An 18,679-nucleotide genomic window follows, 5' to 3' on the forward strand; every position below is an offset into this window, starting at 1 on the left:
CTTGCAAAGTGCCCGTATAAGATACCCAAGAGCGAAGGTGCCAGGGAAGTGTTAGCGTGGGTGCCCGGCATAAGGATTCTTGCAAAGTGCCCGTATAAGATACCCAAGAGCGAAGGTGCCAGGGAAGTGTTAGCGTGGGTGCCCGGCATAAGGGTGCTTGCAAAGTGCCCGTATAAGATACCCAAGAGCGAAGGTGCCAGGGAAGTGTTAGCGTGGGTGCCCGGCATAAGGATGCTTGCAAAGTGCCCGTATAAGATACCCAAGAGCGAAGGTGCCAGGGAAGTGTTAGCGTGGGTGCCCAGCATAAGGATGCTTGCAAAGTGCCCGTATAAGATACCCAAGAGCGAAGGTGCCAGGAAAGTGTTAGCGTGGGTGCCCGTCATAAGGATGCTTGCAAAGTGCCCGTATAAGATACCCAAGAGCGAAGGTGCCAGGGAAGTGTTAGCGTGGGTGCCCGGCATAAGGATGCTTGCAAAGTGCCCGTATAAGATACCCAAGAGCGAAGGTGCCAGGGAAGTGTTAGCGTGGGTGCCCGGCATAAGGATGCTTGCAAAGTGCCCGTATAAGATACCCAAGAGCGAAGGTGCCAGGGAAGTGTTAGCGTGGGTGCCCGGCATAAGGATGCTTGCAAAGTGCCCGTATAAGATACCCAAGAGCGAAGGTGCCAGGGAAGTGTTAGCCTGGGTGCCCGGCATAAGGATGCTTGCAAAGTGCCCGTATAAGATACCCAAGAGCGAAGGTGTCAGGGAAGTGTTAGCGTGGGTGCCCGGCATAAGGATGCTTGCAAAGTGCCCGTATAAGATACCCAAGAGCGAAGGTGCCAGGGAAGTGTTAGCGTGGGTGCCCGGCATAAGGATGCTTACAAAGTGCCCCTATAAGATACCCAAGAGCGAAGGTGCCAGGGAAGTGTTAGCGTGGGTGCCCGGCATAAGGATGCTTGCAAAGTGCCCGTATAAGATACCCAAAAGCGAAGGTGCCAGGGAAGTGTTAGCGTGGGTGCCCGGCATAAGGATGCTTGCAAAGTGCCCGTATAAGATACCCAAGAGCGAAGGTGCCAGGGAAGTGTTAGCGTGGGTGCCCGTCATAAGGATGCTTGCAAAGTGCCCGCGTAAGATACCCAAGAGCGAAGGTGCAGGGAAGTGTTAGCGTGGGTGCCCGGCATAAGGATGCTTGCAAAGTGCCCGCATAAGATACCCAAGAGCGAAGGTGCCAGGGAAGTGTTTGTGTGGGTGGCCGGCATAAGGATGCTTGCAAAGTGCCCGCATAAGATACCCAAGAGCGAAGGTGCCAGGGAAGTGTTTGTGTGGGTGCCCGGCAGAAGGATGCTTGCAAAGTGCCCGCATAAGATACCCAAGAGCGAAGGTGCCAGGGAAGTGTTAGCGTGGGTGGCCGGCATAAGGATGCTTGCAAAGTGCCCGCATAAGATACCCAAGAGCGAAGGTGCCAGGGAAGTGTTAGCGTGGGTGCCCGGCATAAGGATGCTTGCAAAGTGCCCGTATAAGATACCCAAGAGCGAAGGTGCCAGGGAAGTGTTAGCGTGGGTGCCCGGCATAAGGATGCTTGCAAAGTGCCCGTATGAGATACCCAAGAGCGAAGGTGCCAGGGAAGTGTTAGCGTGGGTGCCCGGCATAAGGATGCTTGCAAAGTGCCCGTATGAGATACCCAAGAGGGAAGGTGCCAGGGAAGTGTTGGTGTGGGTGCCCGGCATAAGGATGCTTGCAAAGTGCCCGTATAAGATACCCAAGAGCGAAGGTGCCAGGGAAGTGTTAGCGTGGGTGCCCGGCATAAGGATGCTTGCAAAGTGCCCGTATAAGATACCCAAGAGCGAAGGTGCCAGAGAAGTGTTAGCGTGGGTGCCCAGCATAAGGATGCTTGCAAAGTGCCCGTATAAGATACCCAAGAGCGAAGGTGCCAGGGAAGTGTTAGCGTGGGTGGCCAGCATACGGATGCTTGCAAATTGCCCGTATAAGATACCCAAGAGCGAAGGTGCCAGGGAAGTGCTAGCGTGGGTGCCCAGCATAAGGATTCTTGCAAAGTGCCCGTATAAGATACCCAAGAGCGAAGGTGCCAGGGAAGTGTTAGCGTGGGTGCCCGGCATAAGGATGCTTGCAAAGTGGTCACATCGGATACCCGAGAGTGAAGGTGCCAGGGAAGTGTTAGGGCCGGTACGCACCATACAAGTGCTTGCAAAGTGGTCACATGGGATACCCGAGAGTGAAAGTGCCAGGGCGAGTACCAAGCGTAAGGATGCTTGCAGAGTATTCGAGTCGGATATCGAAGAATGAAGTTGCCAGGGAAGTGTTAGTAAGGGGGGGTATCCACCATAAGGTGGCTTGCAAAGCATTCATATAGGGCACCCAAGAGTGAAGGCTCTAGGGAAGTGTTAGTATGGTCAGCCATTGGGAGTGTGTGCCAAAGAAATGCTACCTTGGGGTACCTAAGGATGTGGCTGGGCGATGATACTAGTATGGTCTTCCCGGGGGTGCTTGTGCCATGGTGGGGGGGCCATGTTACTCTGCAATGCAGAGGGCAGTGGTATCCGGGAAGTGTTGAGCGCCCCTCACAGAAGGATACTTTGTAGCCCCCACACATGCTCTGGTCTACGCCTGCGACTACTCAACACACTCCACTCTGCGTTGAATGATTGTCTCTGCAGATCTGCTGAGCCCCGGAGCCGAGTCCGATGTGGTCATGGATGTGGGCGGTGAGGAGAACGGGGGTGTTGGTGGTGATAGCCGTGGAGGGCTGATGGGGGAGTTGGAAGAAGCTCTGGTGCAGGATTCCCAGATCTCTAAAGCCAGCGAGCACCGGGACAATGGGGAGCTGCAGGACCATGACGCCGACCAAGACGATGGCAACAGGATGATCAGGTGAGCCATTTGCCTCGCATACAGTGCCTAGTTGGGTACTTCCCTAGTTTTTGTTTTTGGGGGATTAGTCCCAATTTGGGAAGCATATAGGTATATACAACGAAGAAAAGACTGATTACCCCTCTCTTTGTCTGTTTGATTGGGTTTTGTTCACCACTGGGTAACCTTTATGCATTTTGAGTTCTCGCGTTTTACCCACATACAGTTTACTTACAAAAATAGTTTATTCAATACTTTGAAACACAAATAAAAACAATGTGTTATATTATAAAACGTTGGTATTCAACTTTTTCTTGACCAAATAAGAGTTTATCAAGGTGGGGTTAGTACGTGACTTAGGTCCTTTTGTGACGTGCACAAAACTTCTTCACAATTCGTCATATAGGACAACAAGCAACTGACAAAAACAGTTTTTCACAACATACTTTTTATTTTTTATGGTTAATGTTGGAAATCAAAGCATCATATGTAACTCACAGAGTCAAAACAATGTTTCATGTCTGGATAGACTTCAAGTATTGTCTCCAAAAACATGTATAGATGCCACCAGCCAATGACCGAGCAGCTCCGCTGTGCGCCAGACCAGTCACGAGCCTTGACCAGTCACGAGCGTGTGCCAAGCAGGGCGGCACCCTATGCTGAGATTCTGTGCATTCACTGTCCATTATTGTGTGAACACCTACACACAGCGAACCATGTCGAGGCAAGAGTCCCAATGAGTTCCAGTGGTAAGAACAATGATTAAAGAGACAGGAGGCCTTTGCTGAAGGCCAGGTGATTGGATTGTAGCCTGAGGTTCCAAGGGAGCTGGTTCAGGGCAAGGACTTTTTGTGGCAGGAGATTTCATCGAAGTAGAATTCATCAAAGTTTTTAAAACAGATTTTGCCCCAAATATAAGTAGGGGGTGGGCTTAGGCAAATAATTAATGTTGGGGCTTAAAGAGGGCTTGCGGGTGTCTAGCCCCTCAAACGTGTGCGGCAAAACCTACCAGTAAAAATAAAAAAAGAATGAGATGAAACATTTTCGAGCAGATCACATAGAACCGGCTGGCTCCACTGGGGGGGCCTTTGACTTGACATCCCCTCCATTCCAGGCAGTGACAGAGCCAGTCACTGCACTCCTATGAATCAAGAAGGCACTGATGGGAGGGACAGCGCTCTTCCTTGACGCTCAGCCCAAGGCGCTGATGGGAAAGGGACAGCGCTCTTCCTTGATGCTCACCCCAAGGCTCTGATGGGAAAGGGACAGCGCTCTTCCTTGATACTCAGGCTCTACCTTGACGCTCAGCCCAAGGCCCTGATGGGAAAGGGACAGCGCTCTTCCTTGATACTCAGGCTCTTCCTTGATGCTCAGCCCAAGGCCCTGATGGGAAAGGGACAGCGCTCTTCCTTAACGCTCAGCCCAAGGCGCTGATGGGAAAGGGACAGCGCTCTTCTTTGACGCTCAGCCCAAGGCCCTGATGGGAAAGGGACAGCGCTCTTCCTTAACGCTCAGCCCAAGGCCCTGATGGGAAAGGGACAGCAGTCTTCCTTGACGCTCAGCCCAAGGCGCTGATGGGAAAGGGACAGCGCTCTTCCTAGACGCTCAGCCCAAGGCTCTGATGGGAAAGAGACAGCGCTCTTCCTTGACGCTCAGTCCAAGGCTCTGATGGGAAAGGGACAGCAGTCTTCCTTGACGCTCAGCCCAAGGCGCTGATGGGAAAGGGACAGCGCTCTTCCTTGACGCTCAGCCCAAGGCTCTGATGGGAAAGGGACAGCAGTCTTCCTTGACGCTCAGCCCAAGGGGCTGATGGGAAAGGGACAGCGCTCTTCCTTGACGCTCAGCCCAAGGCTCTGATGGGAAAGGGACAGCGCTCTTCCTTGATGCTCAGCCCAAGGCGCTGATGGGAAAGGGACAGCGCCCGTCCTTGATGCTCAGCACAAGGCCCAAGGCTCTGATGGGAGTGGGACAGCGCTCGTCCTTGATGCTCAGCCCAAGGCGCTGATGGGAAAGGGACAGCGCTCTTCCTTGACGCTCAGCCCAAGGCCCTGATGGGAAAGGGACAGCGCTCTTCCTTGACGCTCAGCCCAAGGCCCTGATGGGAAAGGGACAGCGCTCTTCCTTAACGCTCAGCCCAAGGCCCTGATGGGAAAGGGACAGCAGTCTTCCTTGACGCTCAGCCCAAGGCGCTGATGGGAAAGGGACAGCGCTCTTCCTAGACGCTCAGCCCAAGGCTCTGATGGGAAAGAGACAGCGCTCTTCCTTGACGCTCAGTCCAAGGCTCTGATGGGAAAGGGACAGCAGTCTTCCTTGACGCTCAGCCCAAGGCGCTGATGGGAAAGGGACAGCGCTCTTCCTTGACGCTCAGCCCAAGGCTCTGATGGGAAAGGGACAGCAGTCTTCCTTGACACTCAGCCCAAGGGGCTGATGGGAAAGGGACAGCGCTCTTCCTTGACGCTCAGCCCAAGGCTCTGATGGGAAAGGGACAGCGCTCTTCCTTGACGCTCAGCCCAAGGCGCTGATGGGAAAGGGACAGCGCCCTTCCTTGACGCTCACCCCAAGGCGCTGATGGGAAAGGGACAGCGCCCTTCCTTGACGCTCACCCCAAGGCTCTGATGGGAAAGGGACAGCGCCCTTCCTTGACGCTCAGCCCAAGGCGCTGATGGGAAAGGGACAGCGCTCTTCCTTGACGCTCAACCCAAGGCGCTGATGGGAAAGGGACAGCGCTCTTCCTTGACGCTCAGCCCAAGGCGCTGATGGGAAAGGGACAGCGCTCTTCCTTGATGCTCACCCCAAGGCTCTGATGGGAAAGGGAGAGACCAATACTCTGATGGGAAAGGGACAGCGCTCTTCCTTGATGGGGACAGCGCTCTTCCTTGATGCTCAGCCAAAGGCGCTGATGGGAAAGGGACAGTGCTCTTCCTTGATGCTCACCCCAAGGCTCTGATGGGAAAGGGACAGCGCTCTTCCTTGATGCTCAGCCCAAGGCGCTGATGGGAAAGGGACAGCGCTCTTCCTTGATGCTCAGCCCAAGGCGCTGATGGGAAAGGGACAGCAGTCTTCCTTGATGCTCAGCCCAATACTCTGATGGGAAAGGGACAGCGCTCTTCCTTGATGGGGACAGCGCTCTTCCTTGATGCTCAGCCCAAGGCGCTGATGGGAAAGGGACAGCGCTCTTCCTTGATGCTCACCCCAAGGCTCTGATGGGAAAGGGACAGCGCTCTTCCTTGATGCTCAGCCCAAGGCGCTGATGGGAAAGGGACAGCGCTCTTCCTTGATGCTCAGCCCAAGGCGCTGATGGGAAAGGGACAGCGCTCTTCCTTGATGCTCAGCCCTAGGCGCTGATGGGAAAGGGACAGCGCTCTTCCTTGATGCTCAGCCCAAGGCGCTGATGGGAAAGGGACAGATGCTCAGCCCAAGGCCCTGATGGGAAAGGGACAGCGCTCTTCCTTGATGCTCAGCCCAAGGCGCTGATGGGAAAGGGACAGTGCTCTTCCTTGATACTCAGCCCAAGGCGCTGATGGGAAAGGGACAGCGCTCTTCCTTGATGCTCAGCCCAAGGCGCTGATGGGAAAGGGAGAGCTGCTCAGCCCAAGGCCCTGATGGGAAAGGGACAGCGCTCTTCCTTGATGCTCAGCCCTAGGCGCTGATGGGAAAGGGACAGCGCTCTTCCTTGATACTCAGGCTCTTCCTTGATGCTCAGCCCATGGTGCTGATGGGAAAGGGACAGCGCTCTTCCTTGATGCTCAGCCCAAGGCGCAGATGGGAAAGCGACAGCGCTCTTCCTTGATGCTCAGCCCAAGGCGCTGATGGGAAAGGGACAGCGCTCTTCCTTGATGCTCAGCTCAAGGCGCTGATGGGAAAGGGACAGCGCTCTTCCTTGCCCAAGGCACTGATGGGAAAGGGACAGCGCTCTTCCTTGTTGCTCAGCCCAATGCTCTGATGGGAGGGACAGCGCTCTTCCTTGATGCTGAGCCCAAGGCGCTGATGGGAAAGGGACAGCGCTCTTCCTTGATGCTCAGCCCAAGGCTCTAATGGGAAAGCGACAGCGCTCTTCCTTGATGCTCAGCCCAAGGGCCTGATGGGAGTGGGACAGCGCTCTTCCTTGACGCTCAGCCCAAGGCCCTGATGGGAAAGGGACAGCGCTCTTCCTTGATACTCAGCCCAAGGCGCTGATGGGAAAGGGAAAGTGCTCTTCTTTGATGCTCAGCCCAAGGCGCTGATGGGAAAGGGACAGCGCTCTTCCTTGATACTCAGGCTCTTCCTTGATGCTCAGCCCAAGGCGCTGATGGGAAAGGGACAGCGCTCTTCCTTGATGCTCAGCCCAAGGCGCTGATGGGAAAGGGACAGCGCTCTTCCTTGATGCTCAGCCCAAGGCGCTGATGGGAAAGGGACAGCGCTCTTCTTTGATGCTCAGCCCAAGGCCCTGATGGGAAAGGGACAGCGCTCTTCCTTGATGCTCAGCCCAAGGCGCCGATGGGAAAGGGACAGCGCTCTTCCTTGATGCTCAGCCCAAGGCTCCGATGGGAAAGGGACAGCGCAGGCGCTGATGGGAAAGGGACAGCGCTCTTCCTTGATGCTCAGCCCAAGGCGCTGATGGGAAAGGGACAGCAGTCTTCCTTGATGCTCAGCCCAAGGCGCTGATGGGAAAGGGACAGCGCTCTTCCTTGATGCTCAGCCCAAGGCGCTGATGGGAAAGGGACAGCGCTCTTCCTTGATGCTCAGCCCAAGGCGCTGATGGGAAAGGGACAGCGTCCTTCCTTGATGCTCAGCCCAAGGCGCTGATGGGAAAGGGACAGCGCCCGTCCTTGATGCTCAGCCCAAGGCGCTGATGGGAAAGGGACAGCGCTCTTCTTTGATGCTCAGCCCAAGGCGCTGATGGGAAAGGGACAGCGCTCTTCCTTGATGCTCAGCCCAAGGCGCTGATGGGAAAGGGACAGCGCTCTTCCTTGATACTCAGGCTCTTCCTTGATGCTCAGCACAAGGCGGTGATGGGAAAGGGCCAGCAGTCTTCCTTGATGCTCAGCCCAAGGCGCTGATGGGAAAGGGACAGCGCTCTTCCTTGATGCTCAGCCCAAGGCGCTGATGGGAAAGGGACAGCGTCCTTCCTTGATGCTCAGCCCAAGGCACTGATGGGAAAGGGACAGCGCCCGTCCTTGATGCTCAGCCCAAGGCGCTGATGGGAAAGGGACAGCGCTCTTCTTTGATGCTCAGCCCAAGGCGCTAATGGGAAAGGGACAGCGCTCTTCCTTGATGCTCATCCCAAGGCGCTGATGGGAAAGGGACAGTGCTCTTCCTTGATACTCAGGCTCTTCCTTGATGCTCAGCACAAGGCGCTGATGGGAAAGGGACAGCGCTCTTCCTTTATGCTCAGCCCAAGGCGCTGATGGGAAAGGGACAGCGCTCTTCCTTGATACTCAGGCTCTTCCTTGATGCTCAGCCCAAGGCGCAGATGGGAAAGGGACAGCGCTCTTCCTTGATGTTCAGCTCAAGGCGGTGATGGGTAAGGGACAGCACTCTTCCTTGATGCTCAGCCCAAGGCGGTGATGGGAAAGGGACAGCACTCTTCCTTGATGCTCAGCCCAAGGCGGTGATGGGAAAGGGACAGCACTCTTCCTTGATGCTCATGCTCTTCCTTGATGCTCAGCACAAGGCGGTGATGGGAAAGGGACAGCACTTTTCCTTGATGCTCAGGCTCTTCCTTGATACTCAGCTCAAGGCGCTGATGATAAAGGAACAGCGTTCTTCCTTGATGCTCAGCCCAAGGCGCTGATGGGAAAGCGACAGCGCTCTTCCTTGATGCTCAGCCCAAGGCGCTGATGGGAAAGGGACAGCAGTCTTCCTTGATGATGCTCAGCCCAAGGCGCTGATGGGAAAGGGACAGCGCTCTACCTTGATGCTCAGCCCAAGGCGCTGATGGGAAAGGGACAGCACTCTTCCTTGATGCTCAGACCAAGGCGGTTTTTGGAAAGGGACAGCGCTCTTCCTTGATGCTCAGCCCAAGGCGCTGATGGGAATGGGACAGCGCTCTACCTTGATGCTCAGCCCAAGGCGCTGATGGGAAAGGGACAGCGCTCTTCCTTGATGCTCAGCTAAAGGCGGTGATGGGAAAGGGACAGCGCTCTTCCTTGATGCTCAGCCCAAGGCGGTGATGGGAAAGGGACAGCGCTCTTCCTTGATGCTCAGCCCAAGGCGCTGATGGGAAAGGGACAGCGCTCTTCCTTGATGCTCAGCCCAAGGCGCTGATGGGAAAGGGACAGCGTCCTTCCTTGATGCTCAGCCCAAGGCGCTGATGGGAAAGGGACAGCGCCCGTCCTTGATGCTCAGCCCAAGGCGCTGATGGGAAAGGGACAGCGCTCTTCTTTGATGCTCAGCCCAAGGCGCTGATGGGAAAGGGACAGCGCTCTTCCTTGATGCTCAGCCCAAGGCGCTGATGGGAAAGGGACAGCGCTCTTCCTTGATACTCAGGCTCTTCCTTGATGCTCAGCACAAGGCGGTGATGGGAAAGGGCCAGCAGTCTTCCTTGATGCTCAGCCCAAGGCGCTGATGGGAAAGGGACAGCGATCTTCCTTGATGCTCAGCCCAAGGTGCTGATGGGAAAGGGACAGCGCTCTTCCTTGATACTCAGGCTCTTCCTGATGCTCAGCCCAAGGCGCTGATGGGAAAGGGACAGCGCCCGTCCTTGATGCTCAGCCCAAGGCGCTGATGGGAAAGGGACAGCGCTCTTCTTTGATGCTCAGCCCAAGGCGCTGATGGGAAAGGGACAGCGCTCTTCCTTGATGCTCAGCCCAAGGCGCTGATGGGAAAGGGACAGCGCTCTTCCTTGATACTCAGGCTCTTCCTTGATGCTCAGCACAAGGCGGTGATGGGAAAGGGCCAGCAGTCTTCCTTGATGCTCAGCCCAAGGCGCTGATGGGAAAGGGACAGCGCTCTTCCTTGATGCTCAGCCCAAGGCGCTGATGGGAAAGGGACAGCGCCCGTCCTTGATGCTCAGCCCAAGGCGCTGATGGGAAAGGGACAGCGCTCTTCTTTGATGCTCAGCCCAAGGCGCTGATGGGAAAGGGACAGCGCTCTTCCTTGATGCTCATCCCAAGGAGCTGATGGGAAAGGGACAGTGCTCTTCCTTGATACTCAGGCTCTTCCTTGATGCTCAGCCCAAGGCGCTGATGGGAAAGGGACAGCGCTCTTCCTTTATGCTCAGCCCAAGGCGCTGATGGGAAAGGGACAGCGCTCTTCCTTGATACTCAGGCTCTTCCTTGATGCTCAGCCCAAGGCGCAGATGGGAAAGGGACAGCGCTCTTCCTTGATGTTCAGCTCAAGGCGGTGATGGGTAAGGGACAGCACTCTTCCTTGATGCTCAGCCCAAGGCGGTGATGGGAAAGGGACAGCGCTCTTCCTTGATGCTCAGCCCAAGGCGGTGATGGGAAAGGGACAGCGCTCTTCCTTGATGCTCAGCCCAAGGCGCTGATGGGAAAGGGACAGCAGTCTTCCTTGATGCTCAGCCCAAGGCGCTGATGGGAAAGGGACAGCGCTCTTCCTTGATGCTCAGCCCAAGGCGCTGATGGGAAATTGACAGCGCTCTTCCTTGATGCTCAGCCCAAGGCGCTGATGGGAAAGGGACAGCGTCCTTCCTTGATGCTCAGCCCAAGGCGCTGATGGGAAAGGGACAGCGCCCGTCCTTGATGCTCAGCCCAAGGCGCTGATGGGAAAGGGACAGCGCTCTTCTTTGATGCTCAGCCCAAGGCGCTGATGGGAAAGGGACAGCGCTCTTCCTTGATGCTCAGCCCAAGGCGCTGATGGGAAAGGGACAGCGCTCTTCCTTGATACTCAGGCTCTTCCTTGATGCTCAGCACAAGGCGGTGATGGGAAAGGGCCAGCAGTCTTCCTTGATGCTCAGCCCAAGGCGCTGATGGGAAAGGGACAGCGCTCTTCCTTGATGCTCAGCCCAAGGCGCTGATGGGAAAGGGACAGCGTCCTTCCTTGATGCTCAGCCCAAGGCGCTGATGGGAAAGGGACAGCGCCCGTCCTTGATGCTCAGCCCAAGGCGCTGATGGGAAAGGGACAGCGCTCTTCTTTGATGCTCAGCCCAAGGCGCTGATGGGAAAGGGACAGCGCTCTTCCTTGATGCTCATCCCAAGGCGCTGATGGGAAAGGGACAGTGCTCTTCCTTGATACTCAGGCTCTTCCTTGATGCTCAGCACAAGGCGCTGATGGGAAAGGGACAGCGCTCTTCCTTTATGCTCAGCCCAAGGCGCTGATGGGAAAGGGACAGCGCTCTTCCTTGATACTCAGGCTCTTCCTTGATGCTCAGCCCAAGGCGCAGATGGGAAAGGGACAGCGCTCTTCCTTGATGTTCAGCTCAAGGCGGTGATGGGTAAGGGACAGCACTCTTCCTTGATGCTCAGCCCAAGGCGGTGATGGGAAAGGGACAGCACTCTTCCTTGATGCTCAGCCCAAGGCGGTGATGGGAAAGGGACAGCACTCTTCCTTGATGCTCAGGCTCTTCCTTGATGCTCAGCACAAGGCGGTGATGGGAAAGGGACAGCACTTTTCCTTGATGCTCAGGCTCTTCCTTGATACTCAGCTCAAGGCGCTGATGATAAAGGAACAGCGTTCTTCCTTGATGCTCAGCCCAAGGCGCTGATGGGAAAGCGACAGCGCTCTTCCTTGATGCTCAGCCCAAGGCGCTGATGGGAATGGGACAGCAGTCTTCCTTGATGATGCTCAGCCCAAGGCGCTGATGGGAAAGGGACAGCGCTCTACCTTGATGCTCAGCCCAAGGCGCTGATGGGAAAGGGACAGCACTCTTCCTTGATGCTCAGACCAAGGCGGTTTTTGGAAAGGGACAGCGCTCTTCCTTGATGCTCAGCCCAAGGCGCTGATGGGAATGGGACAGCGCTCTACCTTGATGCTCAGCCCAAGGCGCTGATGGGAAAGGGACAGCGCTCTTCCTTGATGCTCAGCTAAAGGCGGTGATGGGAAAGGAACAGCGCTCTTCCTTGATGCTCAGCCCAAGGCGGTGATGGGAAAGGGACAGCGCTCTTCCTTGATGCTCAGCCCAAGGCGCTGATGGGAAAGGGACAGCGCTCTTCCTTGATTCTCAGCCCAAGGCGCTGATGGGAAAGCGACAGCGTCCTTCCTTGATGCTCAGCCCAAGGCGCTGATGGGAAAGGGACAGCGCCCGTCCTTGATGCTCAGCCCAAGGCGCTGATGGGAAAGGGACAGCGCTCTTCTTTGATGCTCAGCCCAAGGCGCTGATGGGAAAGGGACAGCGCTCTTCCTTGATGCTCAGCCCAAGGCGCTGATGGGAAAGGGACAGCGCTCTTCCTTGATACTAAGGCTCTTCCTTGATGCTCAGCACAAGGCGGTGATGGGAAAGGGCCAGCAGTCTTCCTTGATGCTCAGCCCAAGGCGCTGATGGGAAAGGGACAGCGATCTTCCTTGATGCTCAGCCCAAGGTGCTGATGGGAAAGGGACAGCGCTCTTCCTTGATACTCAGGCTCTTCCTGATGCTCAGCCCAAGGCGCTGATGGGAAAGGGACAGCGTCCTTCCTTGATGCTCAGCCCAAGGCGCTGATGGGAAAGGGACAGCGCCCGTCCTTGATGCTCAGCCCAAGGCGCTGATGGGAAAGGGACAGCGCTCTTCTTTGATGCTCAGCCCAAGGCGCTGATGGGAAAGGGACAGCGCTCTTCCTTGATGCTCAGCCCAAGGCGCTGATGGGAAAGGGACAGCGCTCTTCCTTGATACTCAGGCTCTTCCTTGATGCTCAGCACAAGGCGGTGATGGGAAAGGGCCAGCAGTCTTCCTTGATGCTCAGCCCAAGGCGCTGATGGGAAAGGGACAGCGCTCTTCCTTGATGCTCAGCCCAAGGCGCTGATGGGAAAGGGACAGCGTCCTTCCTTGATGCTCAGCCCAAGGCGCTGATGGGAAAGGGACAGCGCCCGTCCTTGATGCTCAGCCCAAGGCGCTGATGGGAAAGGGACAGCGCTCTTCTTTGATGCTCAGCCCAAGGCGCTGATGGGAAAGGGACAGCGCTCTTCCTTGATGCTCAGCCGAAGGCGCTGATGGGAAAGGGACAGTGCTCTTCCTTGATACTCAGCCTCTTCCTTGATGCTCAGCACAAGGCGCTGATGGGAAAGGGACAGCGCTCTTCCTTTATGCTCAGCCCAAGGCGCTGATGGGAAAGGGACAGCGCTCTCCTTGATACTCAGGCTCTTCCTTGATGTTCAGCCCAAGGCGCAGATGGGAAAGGGACAGCGCTCTTCCTTGATGTTCAGCCCAAGGCGGTGATGGGTAAGGGACAGCACTCTTCCTTGATGCTCAGCCCAAGGCGGTGATGGGAAAGGGACAGCACTCTTCCTTGATGCTCAGCCCAAGGCGGTGATGGGAAAGGGACAGCACTCTTCCTTGATGCTCAGGCTCTTCCTTGATGCTCAGCACAAGGCGGTGATGGGAAAGGGACAGCACTTTTCCTTGATGCTCAGGCTCTTCCTTGATACTCAGCTCAAGGCGCTGATGATAAAGGAACAGCGTTCTTCCTTGATGCTCAGCCCAAGGCGCTGATGGGAAAGCGACAGCACTCTTCCTTGATGCTCAGCCCAAGGCGCTGATGGGAAAGGGACAGCAGTCTTCCTTGGTGATGCTCAGCCCAAGGCGCTGATGGGAAAGGGACAGCGCTCTACCTTGATGCTCAGCCCAAGGCGCTGATGGGAAAGGGACAGCACTCTTCCTTGATGCTCAGACCAAGGCGGTTTTTGGAAAGGGACAGCGCTCTTCCTTGATGCTCAGCCCAAGGCGCTGATGGGAATGGGACAGCGCTCTACCTTGATGCTCAGCCCAAGGCGCTGATGGGAAAGGGACAGCACTCTTCCTTGATGCTCAGCTAAAGGCGGTGATGGGAAAGGGACAGCGCTCTTCCTTGATGCTCAGCCCAAGGCGGTGATGGGAAAGGGACAGCGCTCTTCCTTGATGCTCAGCCCAAGGCGCTGATGGGAAAGAGACAGCGCTCTTCCTTGATGCTCAGCCCAAGGCGCTGATGGGAAAGGGACAGCGCTCTTCCTTGATGCTCAGCCCAAGTGATGATGGGAAAGGGACAGCGCTCCTCCTTGATGCTCAGCCCAAGGCACTGATGGGAAAGGACAGCGCTCTTCCTTGCCCAAGGCGCTGAGGGGAAAGGGACAGCGCTCTTCCTTGATACTCAGCCCAAGGCGCTGATGGGAAAGGGACAGCGCTCTTCCTTGATGCTCAGCCCAAGGGGGTGATGGGAAAGGGACAGCACTCTTCCTTGATGCTCAGCCCAAGGCGGTGATGGGAAAGGGATAGCTCTCGTCCTTGATGCTCAGCCCAAGGCGCTGATGGGAAAGGGACAGCGCTCTTCCTTGATGCTCAGCCCAAGGCGCAGATGGGAAAGGGACAGCGCTCTTCCTTGATGCTCAGGCTCTTCCTTGATGCTCAGCCCAAGGCGCTGATGGGAAAGGGACAGCGCTCAAGGGATAGCGCTCTTCCTTGATGCTCAGCCCAAGGCGGCGATGGGAAAGGGACAGCGCTCGTCCTTGATGCTCAGCCCAAGGCGCTTATGGGAAAGGGACAGCGCTCTTCCTTGATGCTCAGCCCAAGGCGCTGATGGGAAAGGGACAGCGCTCTTCCTTGATGCTCAGCCCAAGGCGATGATGGGAAAGGGACAGCGCTTTTCCTTGATGCTCAGCCCAAGGCGGTGATGGGGAAGGGACAGCGCTCTTCCTTGATGCTCAGCCCAAGGCGGTGATGGGAAAGGGACAGCGCTTTTCCTTGATGCTCAGCCCAAGGCGGTGATGGGAAAGGGACAGCTCTCGTCCTTGATGCTCAGCCCAAGGCGCTGATGGGAAAGGGACAGCGCTCTTCCTTGATGCTCAGCCCAAGGCGCTGATGGGAAAGGGACAGCACTCTTCCTTGATGCTCAGCTAAAGTCGGTGATGGGAAAGGGACAGCGCTCTTCCTTGATGCTCAGCCCAAGGCGGTGATGGGAAAGGGACAGCGCTCTTCCTTGATGCTCAGCCCAAGGCCCTGATGGGAAAGAGACAGCGCTCTTCCTTGATGCTCAGCCCAAGGCGCTGATGGGAAAGGGACAGCGCTCTTCCTTGATGCTCAGCCCAAGTGATGATGGGAAAGGGACAGCGCTCCTCCTTGATGCTCAGCCCAAGGCACTGATGGGAAAGGACAGCGCTCTTCCTTGCCCAAGGCGCTGAGGGGAAAGGGACAGCGCTCTTCCTTGATACTCAGCCCAAGGCGCTGATGGGAAAGGGACAGCGCTCTTCCTTGATGCTCAGCCCAAGGCGGTGATGGGAAAGGGACAGCACTCTTCCTTGATGCTCAGCCCAAGGCGGTGATGGGAAAGGGATAGCTCTCGTCCTTGATGCTCAGCCCAAGGCGCTGATGGGAAAGGGACAGCGCTCTTCCTTGATGCTCAGCCCAAGGCGCAGATGGGAAAGGGACAGCGCTCTTCCTTGATGCTCAGGCTCTTCCTTGATGCTCAGCCCAAGGCGCTGATGGGAAAGGGACAGCGCTCAAGGGATAGCGCTCTTCCTTGATGCTCAGCCCAAGGCGGCGATGGGAAAGGGACAGCGCTCGTCCTTGATGCTCAGCCCAAGGCGCTTACGGGAAAGGGACAGCGCTCTTCCTTGATACTCAGCCCAAGGCGCTGATGGGAAAGGGACAGCGCTCTTCCTTGATGCTCAGCCCAAGGCGATGATGGGAAAGGGACAGCGCTTTTCCTTGATGCTCAGCCCAAGGCGGTGATGGGGAAGGGACAGCGCTCTTCCTTGATGCTCAGCCCAAGGCGGTGATGGGAAAGGGACAGCGCTCTTCCTTGATGCTCAGCCCAAGGCGGTGATGGGAAAGGGACAGCTCTCGTCCTTGATGCTCAGCCCAAGGCGCGAGACAGCGCTCTTCCTTGATGCTCAGCCCAAGGCGCTGATGGGAAAGGGACAGCGCTCCTCCTTGATGCTCAGCCCAAGGCGCTGATGGGAAAGGGACAGCGCTCCTCCTTGATGCTCAGCCCAAGGCGCTGATGGGAATGGGACAGCGCTCCTCCTTGATGCTCAGCCCAAGGCGGTGATGGAAAAGGGACAGCGCTCTTCCTTGATGCTCAGCCCAAGGCGCTGATGGGAAAGGGACAGCGCTCCTCCTTGATGCTCAGCCCAAGGCGGTGATGGGAAAGGGACAGCGCTCGTCCTTGATGCTCAGTCCAAGGCGCTGATGGGAAAGGGACAGCGCTCTTCCTTGATGCTCAGCCCAAGGCGCTGATGGGAATGGGACAGCGCTCTTCCTTGATGCTCAGCCCAAGGCGGTGATGGGAATGGGACAGCGCTCTTCCTTGATGCTCAGCCCAAGGCGGTGATGGGAAAGGGACAGCGCTCGTCCTTGATGCTCAGCCCAAGGCGCTGATGGGAAAGGGACAGCGCTCTTCCTTGATGCTCAGCCCAAGGCGCTGATGGGAATGGGACAGCGCTCTTCCTTGATGCTCAGCCCAAGGCGGTGATGGGAAAGGGACAGCGCTCGTCCTTGATGCTCAGCCCAAGGCGCTGATGGGAAAGGGACAGCGCTCTTCCTTGATGCTCAGCCCAAGGTGGTGATGGGAAAGGGACAGCGCTCTTCCTTGATGCTCAGCCCAAGGCGGTGATGGGAAAGGGACAGCGCTCTTCCTTGATGCTCAGCCCAAGGCGCTGATGGGAAAGGTACAGCGCTCTTCCTTGATACTCAGGCTCTTCCTTGATGCTCAGCCCAAGGCGCTGATGGGAAAGGGACAGCAGGACACTACAGCAAGAGCTTGTGAAATGTGCTGCCAGTGAGAGCTGAGTGCTCAGGTCAGGCAGCAGCAGTAAACACACAGTGGCCGAGGACAGAAGCCTGCTACACCCATCTCAGTACACTTTGCGATGACGCCACAGCCTTAACAGCTCTGCTTAGCCTTTAGATGGCTCAAACCTACCGATTGCTTTGAAGGAGAATGTGTTTTAGCTTATACTGCCAGTGCGCGTAATGAGATGACTCGCTCCATATCTACTGCTGGATCAAGTGCTCAAGTGTCGCGGTCACAGCACTTTGGAGCCAGATACTAAGCTGCATGGCCATGTTGCAAGCCTCCTTTACTCATACAGGCCCCTCTTTACAAAACCTTGGTGTTCCAGATGTTCGTGTAATGTTGGTCTTGATGTTCCTCTCAAGGTCAAGGGGTTAGTAACTGTGTGATCGGGTCGCCTGTTAGACCTCACGAGACCGTTGCTTGTCTCTGGTGCCACCAGGAACATACACAGTGGTCTAGTGGCATTGGTGGTTTGATTGAATACCCCTCCCCTCCTTGATGCCATTACAATTAGCTCTCTAATTTCACCACTTTTGGACGCTGTCACCACTAATGGAGTAAATCCCACATTCTGCATGTCTGCTGTAGCAGCGGTCTGCACTGCGGACGTGCACTGTGTGAGTCTCTACCATCTGGTTTTCAGTTGGCGTCCTACTGCTTGTGTTGGACACACAATGAGGAACCTCCATAACTACTGTCGTATCTGGGTTCAGTAGGCAAGGCCGCTACTTACTTTCTTTTACAGAGCACAAGTATCTTCCCTGGACTCCACGGCCACCTCTAGTTCCACGTAGAGTGTATCCTCCTCCCAGGGTGGTCACGTGGGACTAGGCCCAGGTGCTGAACCAGGACACTCAACGTCGTCGATGTCGGTATGCCCAACCATCACTCATAGAAACATTACCAGGAATTCTTTCATGTTTAAAAGATCTCTATAGTTTGCTCAGATCTGTTTATTGATTATTTCCAGATATCCCAAATGGTCTGTTCTATATGATTTGTACGTTATGTTCTCTAACTCAGACTTCATCAAAGTTACGTTCAGCAGCTCTGGCTACTTCCTATTAATGTTAAGCCCCTACACATCTGCAAAGCTAGTCATCTCTGCCATCCGCCACAAGAAGGGCCCTGCCGGGTACTCACAGCTATTGCATATCTCCTACAAATAGGCCCCTCCTGTGTTCATCAATGGGAACGGCAACCTATGGCTCTCCAGATGTTTTGGACTATAGCTCCCATAATCCCACACTAGTGACTATGTTGCCTAGGACTAATGGGAGGTGTAGTGGAAAACATCTGCAGACCCCAGTCCTTCCTGAGGCATCACCCTCTTCATTCTCAGCTCTATCCACCATTGGATTTTTTATAATTGCATTCACATTTGTTTATGGTTTTCCACCAATCCCAGTGGTTCCTGTGTTTTCTTTTTGAGTGACTAGTTGACCCTGTCAAATGCCTTCTAGGCACATTACACAAGGAGTGAAGCCGAGTTCTGGTTTTCCCAACTTTGGTTGTTAAGTGGACTATTTTCCAAGTGTTTTCAAAATGCTAGTTTTTGCAAATGGCGATTGAGCAGGGTTAGTCTGGTGGGCAGGATTGTTTCCAAAATGGAAATTGATATATTCCAGTGTTGTGTTGCCCCTGGATTTTTCAGTGCAGTTCGTCTGCAGAAGAAACACTTAGTTGTTTCCTGCCTTAGGTATAATGACACCTGTAGCTTCTATTATGCACTCTGTGATGTTTCTAGTAGTTTCGAAACAATGGCAGCTCCTGACCAGGCGCTTCAGTAGTAATGGGCACATTTGCAAAGCGCTGGTCCTTTGAACCCGCTATTAATCAGGGATGTATTTATTCTTAGTGATCAGGCTGCTTTCATTGCCAAACTCTTCTTTGTGTTATGTGGAAACCTTTTTTAATGCATACTTTGTTTTCTGTCAATAGAATGGTCTTCTTTCATCTTAAATCTTTTGCTGTAACCGCGTCCGCTTT

The 18,679-nt window shown here is 55.4% G+C and overlaps 1 protein-coding gene across 4 annotated transcripts in view; it reads left to right on the forward strand.

The window, feature by feature from the left end:
• The window catches only part of PRKD1 (protein kinase D1), a 1,050,331-nt gene that overhangs the window by 850,951 nt on the left and 180,701 nt on the right, over nt 1-18,679 (forward strand). For all 4 annotated transcript variants that reach the window (XM_069638504.1, XM_069638505.1, XM_069638506.1 and 1 more), the window contains one exon: nt 2,657-2,870. In XM_069638504.1, coding sequence (XP_069494605.1) covers nt 2,657-2,870 — 214 coding nt within the window. The remainder of the gene's footprint in view (nt 1-2,656; nt 2,871-18,679) is intronic.

This window comes from Ambystoma mexicanum, chromosome 14, assembly GCF_040938575.1.
Source record: "Ambystoma mexicanum isolate Mex_15411 chromosome 14, UKY_AmexF1_1, whole genome shotgun sequence".
NCBI classification, from domain to species: domain Eukaryota; kingdom Metazoa; phylum Chordata; class Amphibia; order Caudata; family Ambystomatidae; genus Ambystoma; species Ambystoma mexicanum.